The sequence below is a fragment of the Rissa tridactyla genome, chromosome 11 (assembly GCF_028500815.1).
Source record: "Rissa tridactyla isolate bRisTri1 chromosome 11, bRisTri1.patW.cur.20221130, whole genome shotgun sequence".
In the NCBI taxonomy this organism is placed as follows: domain Eukaryota; kingdom Metazoa; phylum Chordata; class Aves; order Charadriiformes; family Laridae; genus Rissa; species Rissa tridactyla.
Genome location: NC_071476.1, coordinates 4,886,839 through 4,905,398, shown reverse-complemented (window position 1 = coordinate 4,905,398; position 18,560 = coordinate 4,886,839). Strand labels below are relative to the sequence as shown.

General features: G+C 40.5%; 1 protein-coding gene across 4 annotated transcripts; it reads left to right on the top strand.

Moving 5' to 3' along the window:
- The first annotated feature begins 1,861 nt into the window (after positions 1-1,861).
- RUFY1 (RUN and FYVE domain containing 1) lies at positions 1,862-18,521 on the top strand. Of its 4 annotated transcripts, none has more exons than XM_054217903.1 (18): positions 1,862-2,147; positions 5,464-5,655; positions 5,987-6,104; positions 6,657-6,758; positions 7,078-7,201; positions 8,267-8,325; positions 9,054-9,119; positions 9,736-9,805; positions 10,769-10,870; positions 11,300-11,416; positions 12,086-12,253; positions 13,813-13,910; positions 14,381-14,500; positions 15,329-15,458; positions 16,291-16,385; positions 16,857-16,905; positions 17,096-17,173; positions 17,784-18,521. In XM_054217903.1, exons 1-18 carry the CDS (start codon positions 1,880-1,882, stop codon positions 17,925-17,927), a joined length of 2,100 nt encoding a protein of 699 aa, XP_054073878.1. In that variant the 5' UTR covers positions 1,862-1,879; the 3' UTR covers positions 17,928-18,521. The 4 variants fall into 4 exon arrangements, with proteins under 4 accessions (XP_054073878.1, XP_054073881.1, XP_054073880.1 ...); XM_054217906.1 differs by having other exon boundaries at positions 1,959-2,098; XM_054217907.1 differs by lacking the exon at positions 1,862-2,147 and adding an exon at positions 5,068-5,158.
- Positions 18,522-18,560: the final 39 nt, after the last annotated feature.

Sequence of the window (18,560 nt, the reverse complement as noted above, 5' to 3'; positions counted from 1 at the left end):
TAAACTACATCCTCCTTGGCTGCCCCAAATGACTCCTTAGGAAATTGTACTTTGTAAAAAAACCAAACCTCTTTAACTTAGGGCTCACTTACAATATTACAAGACTTGCTTGCTTTAAAATAAGTAGTGGTGTAAGGAAGGAGGGCATTTAATGCATTCAGTGGCTGACTTCATAACATTGAAGTCATTTTGACCAAATAGTAATAACTGAAGTACAATTAAATCATATGGCTGTGTAACAAGAAAATTTTAGTAAATTTCTTATGCACAGTATAAAGTTTCCTATTTGATCTCAGCAGACACCTGGAATAAAATAATAAAATGTTTCTTTAATAGTAACATAAGCAAAGATGATCACAGACTATGTGGTACTTTCACTTACAATTTCCTTCTTTGTAAAAATATTAAGGCTGTAAAGGGGAATCTGATGCAACATTACCTTATGGGAGCAACACACTGAGAGGGAAACAGGAGTCTTGGTTTGCTCTTATTTTCTCAGTCAACAAATTTTTATGCCCTATTCTTCAAATGTATTGAAAAAGAAAAGTTATTTCGATGCTTAGCATTCTGCTTTACGTCTCTAGCCAATATTGCCTTGAATCTAATATTGGGTGGATAGTAAAAGGCAGAAAATCAATGTCAATTCTTTGACTTACTCAAGTCAAACAGAGGTATATTCATATAGTCAACTACAAGATAGCAACATACAAAGCTATTAGATACTTTGTCCTTATAAACACAGCCAAATACTGCTGGAGTCCACAAGGTGGAGTAAACTTATCTGTATAACCTTTTAGCAAAAGTAGCTTAAAGCCTATGATTAGCTCATATGAATCATGGTTGAATAAGAGGCTGCTGACTTCTGAATTCTAAAAAAAAAATACAAGAGTTTCCTGTGCTTTTGTGGAACAAAAGTTGTTAAATTTTCAGTGCCTGAGAAGCCAAGAGGACAGAATCAATCTTAAAGTAGCTTATAGTAGAAGAACAAATAAGATACAGACAAGAAGATGTATTTTGCTGCAAGACTACTGAAACTGATCTTCAACTCTCCTATTCCCTCCTCCTTCTCACATTTCTTAACAAAAAATCCCTTTCCTCTATAGAGCAAAAAGGCTAATATGCAGCATCTACTATCTCATGACTAAATGAGTGATGTATCTCAAGCACATACAGTTGCTGGATGGAAAAAAGGATAATAAGCCATGCATCAGTAGGCTACATCAATATTTCAGACACCCAGTAAGGTAAAATATTCATACTCAGGTAATTTCAGTTCCCCTGCACGATAAATCTTTTCTACCAAACACAGCCCAAACACATTAATGAAGTAGCCTTACTTGACTACAGTTATTTTCTAACATCAGTGATGCGAGCAAGCACGATTCACAACACTGAACCTGTTGTACCCATCCACCATTCTAATGAAGTTGCGATGACTCAAATTATAGGCAGAGTAATAAAGATGTCTTTAAGTTGTCACGACTTAACTGCATAAATCTGGGATGTCAAAAGATACTATAAAATTTCTAATTGAAAATGAGTTTGGAAAGACAGGTAGTAATAAAAACCTGTAAAGTGTATTTTTGTTACTTTCACAACTTGTTTCAAAGTAAACTCTGTCTTTGTCTTTCACTACTCCCCGAGTCTTTAACTCAGAACATCAAGCAAATTGTTCAGTTCTGGAAAGGCTTGTCTTATAGTCCTGCTTATGCATGCAGCTGCTTTAAAATGGTTCGGTGGCTCTACGGCACCTGCCTTCCAACCGGCGGCAGGCAGGCAGGCAGGCAGGCAGGCAGGCAGGCAGGCAGGCAGGCAGGCAGGCAGGGCGTGGGGCTGCCGACTCGATTGCTCATGACTAGTGTCATATGACACGTTAAAGATGGCTGAAGGGGAGAGTTGCACCGCATCTGCCGCGGAAATAAAAGAAGACTTTGAGATTATTGACAAAAAACAGATTCCTAATACGACTGAGCTAAAAAACGAGGAAAAAGAGAAAACGGAGGAAGCGAGGTGGTCGGCTCCTATCTTGTCGCTGGCCAAGAAAGCCTCGGAGAACTTGGCGCTGAGCTACGGCAACGCTCTGAAGTCTGCATCTTTGGTAGGATTCATATCCAAACCAGTCAGCAATGACAGCACAGCAAAAACAAGTATGGTTATGTTTATTTAGTAAACTTGCTTTTATGGTGCGCAAATAAGTTTGCTCCCATAAGTGCTGTTGATTAGTGTCAGTGATGCATGGTTAATACCTTGAATTTATTTTAGAAAATCTGATGCTGCAGGTTTGTTTTTTTTATTTAAGCAAAATTATAAAAACAACACAGATGTAGAACTTCACAAAATTTATTGTAATGAGAAGAATCCTAAACTCTTAATATATTTGGGGAAATTGACTTTAGTTTTATGCAGTAAGCTTTTTACTTGATTCCTTTTCTCCCCCTCCCTTGGAGTTCACCTCAGCAGCAGTCTGACTGCACTCCTAAGTGATTTAGTCAATTCGTTATCCGTCCTCAGTGTGCTGGTTCAGTGAAGGAACTGTACTGTGCTTCTCATGTAGCTTTCAGGTCAGAAAGTGGACAAGTGAACTAAGATACAGATTTATTATAAATTACTTTTTAACTGCCAAAAAAATGCCTTCTATTTAACCACAGCTTGCTTTATTAAACAGCTCTATTGATGGATATAGCAACCATACGTATTTATGGAACAGGCTTCTTAGAACTGAATTAAAAAACCTTTAGTTGAATTCATATGGAAATTAAATCTCAGTGATATCTATAACGTGGAAACAAGAGCATTCAAATATAGCAATAATTGGGCCTGGAGTCTTGTACCCCAGGCTGTCAGGCTAGCGCTCAGTGGTTTCAGAGCAATGGAGCTCAGTTTTGCCAACTGGTGCTGACCTTTTTGATTTTGATATTAATTACTCAAGTTGGAGTTGTGTGGGGATGAATTGTGACCACATAGCGAAATAAGTACTGATGATGAACTTTTTTATTTTTTTGTAAAAATTCCTCAATGTTGCATAGTCACAGTTTAAGATTAATTCTGTCCTGATAAAAAATAGATTCTTGTCTTTCCCTGCATTTCTAAGTCTCACACCAAACTTCTCACAGATTTGTTTCCTGGATGCCCACCCTGAGCACCTGGGATCTAACCTGACGAAGGGCAGGATATCCCATTTTCTTCAGTTGCATTTGGAATAATGCTGGGAATAGATGTAAATCAAAACAACATATAGCATTTGGCAACAGGTGGGGAATAAAACGTTCTCTTGCCTGAAATGGAGGTCCCACACTTCATGGAACTTTTACCATAATCTATCAGGTTCTTATCTGTAAAGTAAGGGGATACAGTGCTACCTCCCCAAATTGCTCAAAGTATTTGGATAATATGTTGATGAGTTTTATGGAAAATTCTGTAAGAAAATCTGTTCATAACTTAGATATGAAACGTGAACAGGTAATAGATCACCTGTTCTACCTATTCATTATTACCTTTGACCAAGCACTGTAAATTCAATTTAAAGCATGTATTTTTAAGAAATAAGCTGAGGCCTGCAAGGCCACTTGTGGAAAGCTAGGAACTTGTTCCCTGATGCCATCTTTTTTGAGAGACTTTGTAACCTCTGCCTGCTACTTCAGATCTGTTGATAGCATGTAACCTGTGCTGCACACTGTGCAGTCAGCTGGACATACAGAAAGAGACATCATAAAACCAGTGCTTGCCATTGAAGAAAATATGACCTACCTGGCTGAGAAAGCAGGGAGCTACAAATCTAAAGAATACAAATCAAGAGAGACTTGCAGTCTTAAAGACCACGAGATGGAGAATTGTTAGCTTTTCTTCATTCTTCCGTGTTTTCTGACTTCAAAGTGTGCTGAATAATTACAGTAAACAAAGCATGGGGCTTCAAAAATATGTTAAAACAAATCTGTTTAACTGAATGATGTGAGACTCCGTGACTACATTCTTAAAGATTGCAGCATAATGTCTGTGATCTTTTGCACTTAGGTAACCTGATTCCTAATCTTTGAGGCTTGGCTTTGGTAATGTGTTTAATAACCTGTCTTATTTTGCATGTACCAGCTTGCAAAATATGTACTTGACTCTGTAAATTTGCAACAGTCTAAAAAATATTGTTCAAGTAATTATTTAACTTATTAAGACACTATTTAGTGTTCATAAAGAACATTTAATTCACAGTATTTTTTTTTTGAAGTCTTGTGGATAATACGTGCATCTTGAGCAAGGCTTACAAGCAAAATATTGCTGATAAAGTAAAAATTCAAATTCAGTAAACCCTCAAAATAAGTTGATGAGTTTCTACTGAAACACTCCAATACTTAAACTCAGATTTTCTGTTCCTGATGTATAATGTGACAATATTGACATCAAAATTTAAAATATTACAGCCCTTTTAATCCTCAATCTTGTCTCAAGACATTATATGCAATTTTGAGGCATCCACTACATTCATTATAGCCACTGATACAAAAGGCTACTGAGAAGACAGGACTTTGTGTGTGCTTTGTGATTAAGATCTGTTTGATTAGAATGACTCCCTCCTTTCACTCTTCTGGGGTTTTCCTCATTTTTAATCCTAAATCAACTTTATGTGCACAAAAAGGAAGGTAATAATGAAAAATAGTACCCAAAGAGACTTCTGCATGGTGTTAGGAATAGTGTTAACGATCTTGCAGGGGCTCTACCTGTTTGACTTGATCTTCTGCAACTGCTGTTTCTGCAAGGGAGTCTGACCATTTGATCCACAGGTGACAGGATTCTCCTAATGCAACAGCGTTGGCTCAGAAGGTAGTTTAGGTGGCCACTGGCCTGCTGTTGGCAGCCCCTGTCAAGAACCTGTTGCTGACTGAAGGAAAACTGGCAGCCAGCAGCCTGCTTCTGTCACGCCCTCCTTCAGGTTTACAGGAGGAGGGCCCGTCCCGCCGTGCCGGTGAGGAGCAGCGATAAGGCCTGGCGGGATGGCTGAGGGGCGGCGCTGCCATGGCCACGCAGCCACAAACCCTTTCCAAAATGGCGCTGGGCGCGGTCCGCCGTTGCCACGCGCGCTCTCGCGAGAGCTCGCCGGGGGCGGTGGGGGGTGCGCGTGCTGTCGCCGCGGTAACGCGGGAGGGGGGGTCGCTTCGCCTCGGCCCAGGTAGGGCCCCGCCGCCCGCTGAGGCGGCGCTAGGCCCCGGGGTGGGGTGGGGTGGGGGGCGGTTTATCTGCCGTGTCCCCCCAGGGAACGGCAGGTGCTGGGAGCGGCAGGGCCGGAGCAGCGGCCCCGCTCCCCCCGGTGTCAGTTCTGGATGCGCGCGTTGGATGGGATTCACCCGGGCTGTGTCCTGTACCCAGCTCTTCTCAAGCAGCAAAATGGAGACCGAGACGGGCAGGCACCGCTCCTGCCAGCGCTGTGCCGGGTCGGGAGGAGCGCGTTTCTAAAAACAGCTTTTCTCTCTCCAGCCGTGTCCCCTCGCCCAGGTGCGCGGTGCCACGCCATGGAGGAGCGCGCCAATCTCATGAACATGATGAAGCTCAGCATCAAAATCCTGATCCAGTCGGCCCTGAGCCTGGGCCGCACGCTGGACTCCGACTTCCCTCCGTTGCAGCAGTTCTTCGTGGTGCTGGAGCACTGCCTCAAGCATGGCCTGAAAGGTGGGCACCCGCTCCCCTGTGGGGGGTCCGGCCGCCACGCTGAGGAGAGGATGATGAATGAGTCCGTGTCGTGTCTTGCCATGTCTCTAGTTTGACATTAATCGCACACACTGTATGATGCTAATCAATATTACAGATATAACTGTGTGGTAACCTTCTGATATACCCCGTATTTTGTGCCTCCTAAACTGTCAAGGTATTTTTAAATGCCTCCTTTTTGTTGACATATTAAGAGCTGGTAAGACAAAGTAAAACACAGACTAAAATTTGTAGTTCTGGGGTTGGAAGCTTGTTGCTTTTCCTCACAAACTTTCCTGTATACTCCTTTTAGTGAAGAAGACTTTTATTGGACAGAACAAATCATTTTTTGGTCCTCTGGAGCTAGTGGAAAAACTTTGTCCTGAAGCATCAGATATAGCAACTAGTGTTAAAAATCTGCCAGAGTTGAAGTAAGTCGTTTGTTGGGGATGATGCATTTCACTTGTGCTGCTGGGAAAAAGAATCCTTCGTGTAGTCTCTCGCCTTCCTTAATGAGAGCTTGTTCCCAAAGAGAAAAATATGTAGGAGGCATTGACTTCTCCAAGAGATAAGGAGGACATGTCAAAATACTCTGTGCTTCTGATTCAAACAATGCTGTCAGATTAAAAAACAGCATTTGGGAATTTCTATAAGCTTGCTAAAAATAACTGTAGAGTCTTCGCATACTTTCTTTCCTCTTCTTTCTGTCACTTTATGTCTTTGCCTAATTTTGTGCATGTGCTAGTAGTATTTCATTTATATAATTCAGGATGATGAAAAGATACTAGTTTTAATGCTAGTAGTTGGGTTGTGGTGGTAGTTGAAGATATGTACGTCTTTCTCAGTTAGGAAGAAGCAATGGGATTTACCCAAATGCTTCTGTGGTCTGGAGAGAACACTTTGTAAAGAGAGAGTTTTGAGTTGCATAAATCTAGTTAATAAACAATTTTGGGTTTATCAAAACATACAACTTCTCATTTTAGGACTGCCATAGGAAGAGGAAGGGCTTGGCTTTATCTAGCACTCATGCAAAAGAAACTGGCGGATTATCTCAAAGTACTCTTGGACCATAAGCATCTATTAAGGTAACCGTACAGACATACGTAGATTGTATTCACTGAATCACTGCAACCTTGCATTGCTGTAGTAAGAGGTTGTTAATTGACTAGTTTAAGCTTTTTCTTGCAATCCGCAGAGGAGCAAGTTGTTCATTGTTTTTGCAATGAACCTGCAGAGGAGCGAGTAGAGTATTTCCTGCAAGAGTTCCGTATCTTCCACCTTGTGCAATAAATTAGCAAAGAGGGAGCTTTATAAGGACTACGTTACTATTTATATGATTTCAGTGATGTAAGCACCATTATAATTATTATGATGTGCAGTGATGCCTTATCATATTTCTTTTAGCGAATTTTACGAACCTGATGCATTGATGATGGAGGAGGAAGGAGCAGTCATTGTGGGTCTGCTAGTTGGACTGAATGTTATTGATGCAAACCTTTGCTTGAAAGGAGAAGACTTGGACTCGCAGGTGAAGATTAAAACTTAAATAAGATCAGTCTGCATAAGATTCTAGTAGAATTAAGTGCGTCCATAAATACTTTACTGAGATGGGTCCAGAATTCTTAAATGTGCTATGCAGCCATGGTTTGCCATTGTTTTCGTAAATGGGCATTTGATTGTCTTATGACAAATCAAAAATTGGATGAACTAAACTAATTACAAGAGATATGTTATCAGGATGAATTTCCTAGGGACTTACGGGAGCTTTTGTTTTGAGAGGGAACAGTGGTTTCCTTTTGGCTTTGGTGTGTGTGTGTGTGGGTGATGTCACATACCTCTGCTGCTTTAATGAAACAGCCCAGGAGGATAAGGAATGTTTTGAGGTATTTGTGGTCCAAACAAATAAATCCCTTACATTAATCTGTGCTTAACCTATTGTGAGTATTTTATAATTTGAGACCACGTCCTCTTTCAGACAATCTGTTTTACTTTTGAATTAGGTAACCTTTGACAAAATGGGTCAATAGCATCACAGAAGTCTAACTCTCTTTCTAAGCTGTAAATTAAAAATATATGTTGCTGTAATTTTATTCTTATTAACCTTTTTGTTCTTTAAAAGATAATGTTGCAGAAAATAATGTTGACATTATCCTGCCTGTTCTACAAATTGTGAACATGGCTAACTATTAATGTCTTTATAAGAACTCAAAGAATTACTTTAATGTCCTCTCTCCATAAGATACTGTGTTTGGTTTTAGAAAGCATGATTTAAGTGGTTTTGTTGTTGGTTTGTTTTGGGGGTTTTTTTGGAGGGAGGAGAGGAGATGGGCAGGGGGGCATCTTTTTAAGTAGCAGTTTATGGAAATGCTGTCAAAACTGATAACTGCTAGAAACTGAGCACACTGAATATGGTTATTTTCATGCTTTTAACAACACTAGTTTGTATGTTTGCTTCAGCTAGGAAGAATACAGGTATTACCTGTCCTTCTAAACTTAAACTTCAGATGTTTACCTTTTTCCAAATATAAAGTAATGCCTGCTGCTACACAGACTTGCAATGTGGAGGTGTTAATGTCTTAAATATATTTTTCAGGTTGGAGTGATTGATTTTTCCTTGTACCTTAAGGAAACGCAGGACAGTGATGGCAAACAGTATGTATGGTGAATTAGTGATTCTAAATTGTTACGTTTTTTGTAGAACAAACCTGGCAGGCAGTCTGTGGGAGCACATGAGTGATAGAGATCTTCAACTCTTTTAATCATCCAAAAACGAGAATCCAAAATAGATTTTGTTAGCTAAAAAATACTAACTTTCTAACGTTGAGTTTGTGGTGGTTTTCACAGCAACACAGTGTGGAGAGTGTGTCTTGAGCTTGGACCGAATAAAAAGCACCCAAAATTTTAGGTTGTGTTTTTATTGGGTTTTAGAAGACATGATCTGCCAGGTCACCCACTGCTAAATCACTGCTTTGTTTCCAAGCACCGTTTCAGGAATGCGCTCAATTAACTAGCTGTCTTTGTGGGAGAGATCAGTTATAGAGGAAAAACATACTTTTAGGTGAAATGTTAGGTGAATTAGAGACTGCAACTGTTAGCATCCCTGTATCTAGAACACCCATAGTGAATTGAGGGAACTTAATAGTTTATGTGCTTCCTGCACTTCAGCACGCTTTACTGTTTAGCTGCTGAGGAGAAACAGCTGAAGAGCTGCTTCGTCTCCCTAGTGCTTCCAGTTGAGCTCAGGCACAAGTATTTTTATAAGAAAAAGAGAAAAGGTTTCAATGCAGTTTGCAAGTCTATGCTGAAAACTGTAGTAGAAGCAAACACTCTAGAATGAAGGAGTTTCTTCTCAGTCAATACATTCTCTCTTTTACAACTAGAGATGGAGGGATTACAGCTGTCCTTGACCAGAAACATTATGTGGAAGAACTTAACCGACATCTAAGGTGGGATTTTTATCTATTCTAATGTACAAATACTTGTCCTGTTTAGCTTTTCTAGTATGGCTTTGAATGTCTCAGCTGTCAGTCTTGGAGATTTTTGCCTGATACTGGTATTCCTTTTCTGATTATTTCTCAAAATCTTAGTTTTGTTTTGTAATCTTACTCTTCTGATGGCATTTGCAATGCGGAAAATGAGTCTGTGTAATAATAGTTGAATTTTTGAGACTTTTGGAGCTGCTCTTTCAAGAGAAAACTATTGCAAGTGCATCTGGAAATTCATTCTTTAGAGGAAGAGTCTCTATTCTTCCCCCATAGGTTGCTCAGTGGGAGGAGCAGGTGCCACTTACCCTCTTGAACATCAGAGGGATATTAAGACTGCAAAAGCTAAGCCAGAACAGGGCTGCCAACTAATACAGTAGGCTGTCAACTGTAGGGAAATGCATGATCCTCTCAGGGCTTAATAGGGACAGTTGTCCTTCCTCTGAGTTCTTTGCCAGCTCACTGAAGTGTTTCATTGTTCACAAATGCAAGGTGGTTAAAGTATGATTGAGGATAGGAATAAATGCTGAACACTGGCACTTCTTTTATTGTTTTTATGCATCTCTTTTCCTTGCTGCAGTTGCACGGTTGCAGATCTTCAGAACAAAATAGACTGTTTGGAAAAGACCAATTCAAAACTCCAGGAAGAGGTTTGTGTCTGGTCTCTTAAATATTTCTTGTAGCTCTTTTCTATCAGGCAAAACTCCCTAAGAACATATCTTAGGACCAAAAATATTTGAGTTGATACTAGTGAAATGTGGGGAATTGGTAGGACTGACATGAGTTGGCACATGGGGAAAGCTCTGTGGAAAGCTTCCACGTTATGTTATTTGTTAGAATGCTTTTGGGCACCAATTTGTTAGATGTGTTTCCTTAATCAATTTTTTTGTCTTGCAACGGTGTCTTCACCCAAAAGTAATCATACCACCACTGTAATGAACATGATTTGTCCCTCTTCCTTCTCCCCATACACATGTATTTTTCATGTGAGTTAAACAGAACTTGTAAAAAGAGAAGGAAAAGAAGCACATTTCAATTAGGAAATCTTTCCTAGCAGGGAACTGAAATAAAATCCAGCAGCATACATAATAATGGTGGGTTTGGTTTTGGTGGTGTGGTGGGTTTATATATATATATATGTGCGTCTATATTTATATGTATATAGTTCAGGGTGTATCTGTGTAGTCCGATTTTCAATACTTTTTGGGGTATCTTGACTTGAAACTGCCATAAAGTTCCACGAGTGAATGGCAACCCTGACTTGCTGTATGACTCTTAGTTCATACCAGAAGGAACACCACAGATCACAGATCTGTGGTGGATTTTAGCCTTTTAGACTAGGATGCATTTCTTTGCACGGTTAATATTTAAAAATAACTGATGAGGGTGTGAAGCAGAAGTCAAGTGAACAAACATTGGTGGACTTATTAATCGAGGCTGTACAGCGAGTGTGGCTGCAAAAGGGTCAAGCAGCTTCTGGGGACAATGAAAGGAACAAAAGGGGAAGTGAGCAGCGCACCTGCTACAAAGGCTGAGCTACTAACTTCAGAATACCTCCAGATGTTGCATGCTTGTACAGTGATTAAATATAGATATGTTCTCTTTGTAAACAGCTTGCAGCAGCAACTGACCGAATTGGATCACTTCAGGAAGAGCAGCAGCAGTTAAAACAACAAAATGAATTAATTCGTGAACGGAGTGAAAAAAGTGTAGAGGTGGGACACCTATTTAAAGATTATGAAGATCCTTAAAATAAGTGTTCTTTCTTGATCAACTGTAGTTAGTGCTCTCAAAAGCACTTTGAACTGGAATGCTAAGTGTGGTTTAAAATGCTACTGTGTAGATCACTTTTTTCGTGTATAGTATGCACAGGCATTAGATTTTGCTGTTCTTTACTACACACTTAAACATACACCTGCAGAAGGGAGAAAGCATTAAAAGTATTAGAATGGTTTCTTTTTATTTGTACTCTATTCTTTGAAATTTCAGCTTATTCATGTTTGCCAGCTTATTAATTGGAAAATAGTAGGATTTTATTTGAAATAGCATGTAGAAATACTATGTTAACACACAAGAACTTCAGGCGTACTTTAAATACATACCTTTCTGATCTTAGGTGGCTTTTTTGCTAATGTTTCTTGTAGGTAACAAAAGAGGATACAAAAGTAGAATTGGATACTTACAAGCAGTCACGCCAGGGTCTTGACGAAATGTACAGTGATGTTTGGAAGCAGCTGAAAGAAGAAAAAAAAATTAGGCTGGTAAGGAAACTTTACTGTAGAAAATGAAATGAAAGATACGGGATTCTGCCTACGTTCAGGTAGCATTCTAAATATAAGATGCATGCTGTGCACTTTTTGCAGCTATTCAGAATTCATAAAGGAATTGCAAGCAAGATGCTGGACATTGGTCATTAACGGTGTCTGTAAAGAACTGGAAATCAGGGCTTTTAGAATGCTGAAAATATAAGGTCTTTCCCCGTTTAAGAACTGACCAGCCTTATTATAGCAGACACTAAGACCAAAACACGGAGATAGGCAACTGTCTTTATGGAGGAAAATACCGTATGTGCACAACACTTTCACAGTGAGCAATTAGTGATGGGAGAAGAGGCTGGCCAGGCTTGCTGAAGCCCATGGCTTTAAGTCAACCCAAATCCAGCTGCCAGGAGAAATGCTTCATTTGACAGGGCACTAAGTTACACGCTGAGCTCTGCGCTTTGTGCCGGCAAATCTGCACCCTTGCCCTGATCCAGAGAGTTGAAATAGTATTTTGGTCTTACTAACTTAATGTATTATTTGAGGCCTAACTCAGTAGTCCAGTATTATCTCAGAGTAATACGCAGTTTGTATATGGAATTATATGAGACTTGGAAATGCATATCCCTGGCATATGACTATATAGCAGTAACTAGGAAATCTCTTTGTAAGGAACTAGAGAAAGAGTTGGAGCTACAAATTGGAATGAAAACAGAAATGGAAATTGCCATGAAACTTCTGGAAAAAGATACTCATGAAAAACAAGACACTTTAGTTGCACTTCGCCAACAGCTAGAAGAAGTGAAGGCTATTAACTTGCAGATGTTTCACAAATCTCAGGTATGTACATAGTGGAGAATAGAAAGAACAGCTGTAGTGGTGGTCTTTTACACATTAATTGTGCACTGGGGGTGCATATGCACTTACGCATATGAAGTAATACTTAGGTGCAACAATCTTCTGAAGAATATATATTTTCAAACTTCTTCGTTTTTTTTATTATGCTTCATTATTGGTATTATATTGGGTATGTTTGGAAAGAAAAGGGGTTTCTTGAGTATGCTGTGTAGTGTGCTGTAGGATTATCCAACGAACGCTGAGACAAATGGAGAGCTCTCACAGGGGAAAAGGTGTTTGCCAAAGGTCCTTTGTTCTAAAACTGAATGATTAGTCTTTAAAAAAATTATTTACTGCAGCCAAAAACTTTCTTGCTGCTTCTTCCCATCTGTGGTGTCTTGCCTTTCACCTGCACCATATTTAACACTGTTTACTATAGAAAAACAACAATAAGCCTCTCTAAACCAGTAGAAAACTATCAGTTATTTTTGTCCATCTCCAGCTGAGTGCTGTAGCCAGTGGAGCAGCAACACTGGATTTGGGGGGGTGGAACTCCATGGTCAGGCTGATCTTTGGAGCTACCAAAAAGTTGTTGGATTGGTTTAGGTAATTTATTATAGCCCTGTAGCATAAGGTGTGGCTTTCCAGATGTAAGAAGGTTAGAGAAGTAAAATGAAAAACATTTTGCTTTCTGGGCCTGTCTTCTTTTCTTAGTCTCTTCCTTACTCTGGCAGTTCTTAGAGTTTGCTTTCTCCATCCTATGTGTCATACCTGTTGCAGGGGTTTGGGGATGTTTTTGTGGGTTTTTTTTGTTGTTTTGGTGGGTTGTGGTCTTTTGTCATATTTGGGGTTTTTTTCAATTGGACAAAAAATATACTGATAGGCATTTCTACAAAGTGATGGCGTAGTAGTGTGCACACAGAATGTACACAGCTTGTCCCCATTAATGAAATGAGTTTTAACGTTACTGAGTTTAACTAGACTGCCCCTCCCACACCTGGTGCCAGAAATCCATAGGGGGTTTCTCTCATTTTTTATGGACTGTTTCCTGATGCCTGTTCAGGCTTTATCCAGGCCTTTGCCTCCTTCACAGATGCACAGAAACTTGTGAGGCAACGGCCAGTGAAACCCCAGTGCTGAGCTATGTCTTCGCTTTCCAAAGCAGTGTTTATTTGGTGGGGTTTTTTTTTGTCGTCTTGCTTCCATTCCCACTGAGTGCAGTTGTTACATTCAAATCATAATTGATGTTCTTAGCCTGTCAATCTGATAATTTCTTTCTTCAAGTTTGTTTCTAAAGAGAAGATTTTTGTCTTGTAGGTGATCTCATAGGTCAAAACTTCGTACAGTTAAGGTCTTCTTCTGAGCTCTTAACAAAAACAGTTGAGGTGTATCTGCTCTGGCATTATCGGCGTTTTGTTTGTACATTCCAGTTAGACCCAGGCATGGCCTATAACAAGCTAAACATTCTTTATCTAGTAGCAGGCTTTCATTAAACGCTAACACTTCATGCTTTAGAAAAGCAAAATGCGTTACCTGGAATATCTATTCACTTATTCCTACAGAATGCAGAGTGTTCGTTACAACAGAAAGCAGAAGCAATATCCTCTTTTGAAGGAAAAACAAATGAGATGATGTCCTCTATGAAACAAATGGAAGAGAGGTAATAATTACAAGCTCGAAAAGTCAACACTGAAGTCAGTAGAAAGTTTCCAACTGAAACCTTTATAGGATGACCTTTCATACACCTCCTGTAGACACTTGTGTGTGCGTGCCAGCATGACGTTCTTTTTCCTTTCTCCTCCTTATCACCCTCTGTGTTTGCCTGCTCCGTTTTTCCAGGCAAACATGCCTGTAATTGACCCATTTGAAAACCGTGGGGCTTTCCATAGGCAGGCTGTTTAAAAAGACATTGACTTTACTTTAAGAATAGGTATGACTCTCGCTTTTGGGGGTGTTTTTTCAGAAACAGTTGCTTTCAAAACTTGTCTTTTTTTTTTTTATTTCTCCAATACCATTTTCAGTTCAAGCTTTTATAAAGATCTATATGGTGAATCTAAAAGAACAGAAGGAGAGGGTGTAGGTAAGGAGTATGTGAATGGACAACAAATGTACATGTTCCTTACTTTGTAGATTGCAGCATGCAGAAAAAGCAAGGCAGGCTGCAGAAGAAAGATGCAACAAGATGAAGCAAGAGCTTGCTGGCAGGCTCGACACTTGCCGGCAACAGATGTCCCAGCTGGATAGCAAATGGTATTTAATCTGATCGGTTTTTTTTACCTTCACTTCTACCTTTTCTTTAAGGAGTGCGTTCTACTCCTTTTGTGCTAAGGTCTAAAGAGGGGTAGGTTTGAATTATATTGGTTTCAACGAGAGTTAACAGAAGTATGCAAGATCTAGGAAAGCACAGCACTTCTGTATAGCGCACAGTTAGCAAGAGGATTTTGAAATGCTTTTTCCAGAACATCCAATTTAGAGCACAGAGTGCGGGTAGAAATCTGGTCATTCTGACTGGCAATGGAGCTTTCAGTTGCTTTTTTACTAAATCAGGAGATAGACACAGTCATGCTTGGTAGGCTGAGCATATAAGTGACTGTCATCCGAAAGGATTGGGGTTTCTGGAGGGGCTTGGGGGCTGGGGGAGTGTGCTGGTGTTCTTAGGGAATGTTAATCCTCTAAAGATTTCCAATACATATAGAAAATGTTCCTTTCACTGTTCAGACTTCAGGGTAGAGTGTCATTTTTAAACATGGCTGTTGAAACACAGGTGATCAAATATGTACTTGTGGGGATTGGCTTTGGGTTTTTGTTTCGGGGTGGTTTGTGTTTTGTTTTTTGTTGTTTTTTTTTTCTTATTTCTCCTAGCCGTTCATTGCTGCTTGTTTTCTCTGACCTGAAAATGCTAATATAGTTTTTGATGTCTGCTGCCATAACGTCCCTGTTTTTTCCTTTCTCAGAACACCACTCTAGTTTTTGCCCTCTTTTGGACAAGGTTTCTTCTTCTCATACAGTTGCTATCCTTAAGTGCTATAGGATATTTTTCTGCTATAGGGTTTCTTAGAATGAATTATTTTTAAATAGCTCAACTCTGGAAAAGGAGTTAAAATCTGAAAAGGAACAGAGACAAACTTTGCAAAGAGAACTACACCAAGAGAAGGATGCTACCACTCTGCTTAAAACAGAATTGCAACAAATGGAAGGACTGAAGAAGGTACGCACAGTGCAAATGTGCCCGTGTTCAGGATTAAAGCTGACTTAGAGCCAGTGCGACGTTTGCGTCTGTAGTAGAGTATTTCTTCTGTACCCCTCTCCTCTGAGTGGTTTCAAAAGCGTGGCTGACATAACACAACACAAATCTGCACATGAAATGCCAATACAGGGCTCAGGCAATGAAAACAGCGTAGCTAGAGGTGGTTTGTGCCTGCCCTGCCTTAGCTTCGCGTGTCTGAGGCACTCACCAGTCTGCAGCTGAAGCTGAGGGGGGACAGCTGGGGACAAAACGCTCATCGGCTGTCCCATGGTGAGATACCCCTGCTCGGGTAGGAAGTGGCAAGTTCAGAGCTTTCGGTGACAAGTCTGAGGTCTTTCAACTGTATGTGATAAAATAAGAACGCGTTCTCAAGCATTCAGAACAACTGAATGCCATTTGCTTTTTAAGCATGAACACTGTTGTTAACCTAAAGAGAATTTGCTCCCGTCTATGGAGCAGTTTAGGTTTTGAAGGCACAATTGTACGCCAGTATCTGTCTATATGCACGTTTGTGGGCGTAGGACTGCTGCATTTTAGCTATGCTTAAGGATGTTTAAAGTCTGAAAAATCTTCCTCTCTTTCTGGTAATTATGGTTAAATGATTTCAGTGTTTGTGCTCTACAAGAACCCATGGGTAGTTCACCCTTGGAATTCTAAAAATCACACCTTAGAAATAGGTGGCTTTGTAAATGAGCTTACTCTTGTGAACTGCTTGGGTAGTTTGGATCGACCAACACAGGTTATAGGTCAAACTTAGCACACAAAAAACTTCATTTTATGCTTTATTTTATAGGAACTGAGAAAACTGCAAGATGAGAAGCAGCAGTTAGAGAAAGTCTGTGAGGAGCAGGAGCAAGCTCTTCAGGAAATGGGACTTCATCTCAGCCAGTAAGTTCTAGGAACTGAACTCGTCCACACGATGTAATGTGGAAAATGGAATATCGAAATTACACGAGTAATTTTAAAATGCATCCAGTTATAAAAATCAACCAACATGAGAACTTTAGGAGGCAATTACTACACATGGGAAACGAAACAGCCAGTAAATAGAAGTGAGAGAAGATAAGGATCTTGAGTAAGCTGACTTAGATGGCTGAGATAGGCAGCAACGCAGTCAATGCTTAGTTCTCACAGTGGAACTGTGCTTTTCCCGTATTTTTCTGAATATACTGAAAAGGGGGCAAGCCCCAAGGTGACAGAGCGTCCCGGTGGTACTGCATGGTTCAGAGCTGTAACAGCGAGCTGACTGAAGAATTAACAGTTTAGATTCAGTGGGCGGACGGTGGAATGGCAGGTGAAATTGAACACAATTAAATGTAAAGTCATAGCAGAGGGAGTAATTTATTTATTTTTTTCCAGATCAAAGTTGAAGATGGAAGATATTAAAGAAGTAAATAAAGCACTAAAGGTACTCTGCATCTCATGGATATTTTGACTAAACATACGCATTTCTTTTAACACCATCAGATTTCACCACAGCTATCCTCCTTTAAAAAATGGCTTTTCAAAAATACCAACAATATTGATAAGCTGCCTTTTGAATTTTATTTTATAAATTTATTTGTATGTACAGTGAGGTTTTCATTCCGATTTTCTAGGGTCATACATGGCTGAAGGATGATGAAGCAACACACTGCAAGCAATGTGAAAAGGAATTCTCTATCTCCAGAAGGAAGGTAGTGGTGTTCAGTGGATTATTTGTTTTTCCTTTTGGCACGGAAAGCAAAAATTGTGCTGTTGCCTACTTTGCTAGGGAAGACTGACGCTGCTTCAGTTCCAGGTCTTGTTGGCATGATAACTACATGGAGAAGTAATTTGATATTTCCCATCCTAAAAATTCTGCTGGGGCCCGTTCCTTGGCAGGGAGCTGTTGTGGGCGGTGTTCTCTCGGGGTGGGGGGACAGTTCATCTCCCTGAACTGTGGGCGGTGGGGGCTGGATGCTGCCAGGCCCTGATTGTGCCTTGGTGGCAGGGGGCTGCTGCAGGGTCCTGCTCGGTGCTTCGGGACAGCTCGCTGTGCCCCCATGGGACGCCCGGCAGCCCAGGCACCAGCTTCCCTCTGTGTAGAACCGGCCTGTGCGTGTTTTCCTGACATCCCAGGCAGCCGGGGACTGTGCAGGGATGGCCCTGCTTGGGTTGTGGGAGAAGGTGCTGCCGGGAGGGCTGGGCCTGCTGGGAACTGGAGGGTGACATCAGTGGACTCGGAAACCTTTTACAAGGTCTGATTTCTCTCTTCCTGACGCCTGTTTTTAGGCAGCTGTGCTTATTCTAACTCTCTGTTTGCAGCATCACTGCAGAAACTGCGGGGACATCTTCTGCAACACTTGTTCCAGTAACGAACTTGCACTGCCATCGTATCCGAAACCCGTCCGTGTTTGTGATACTTGTCACACTTTACTCCTTCAGCGGTGTTCGTCTAATTCCTCCTAAGGCTTTCGTAACCGTGACAGGACCACTTTAGCATTGGAAAAGTAGCCATTATTTTTCTAATTCTGAATTCCAGGCATCGTCTGTGCAGCAGACTGCCTGGGCTCTAATATTTTCCACTGTAAAGCAGAGCAGTGTAAAATAATTTGTAGGGATTATGCAAGCTAATGTTTCTCCAACTGGAATAATTAAAAAAAAATGCTATCACCTGTAATTTCCCTTAAAGGTCTATTTGAAACTAAAATGCAAATTCACTTTTCTGATTTTTATAGATATTTGTATTAAAATTTGTATATGGCATTTCTATGTTTATTTGATCCCTCTAGATGCCACTGTCTTTCTGCACATTAACTTCGGCTCCTCTGTGCTTTCCCCACAGGCGCTCCTCTGTCTCCCTGGCTGTGTACAGTTTTGTATTTGCTCTAAGTACAGAGAAAGGTCAATTTATGAATTGTCTATAGGAAGAGCTTTATGATGAGTGTCAATGAATGTGCCTTCTGTTCACTGCAAAATTAAAAACTACACCGTGTACTTGTTCTGAGTCGCTGTGACCACAGTACGGTAGTTACACAATAAAGCCTTTTGCAAGAACTGAAAGGAAGACTGAAGTTCTCATTTTTAACAGCTGTCAGTGAT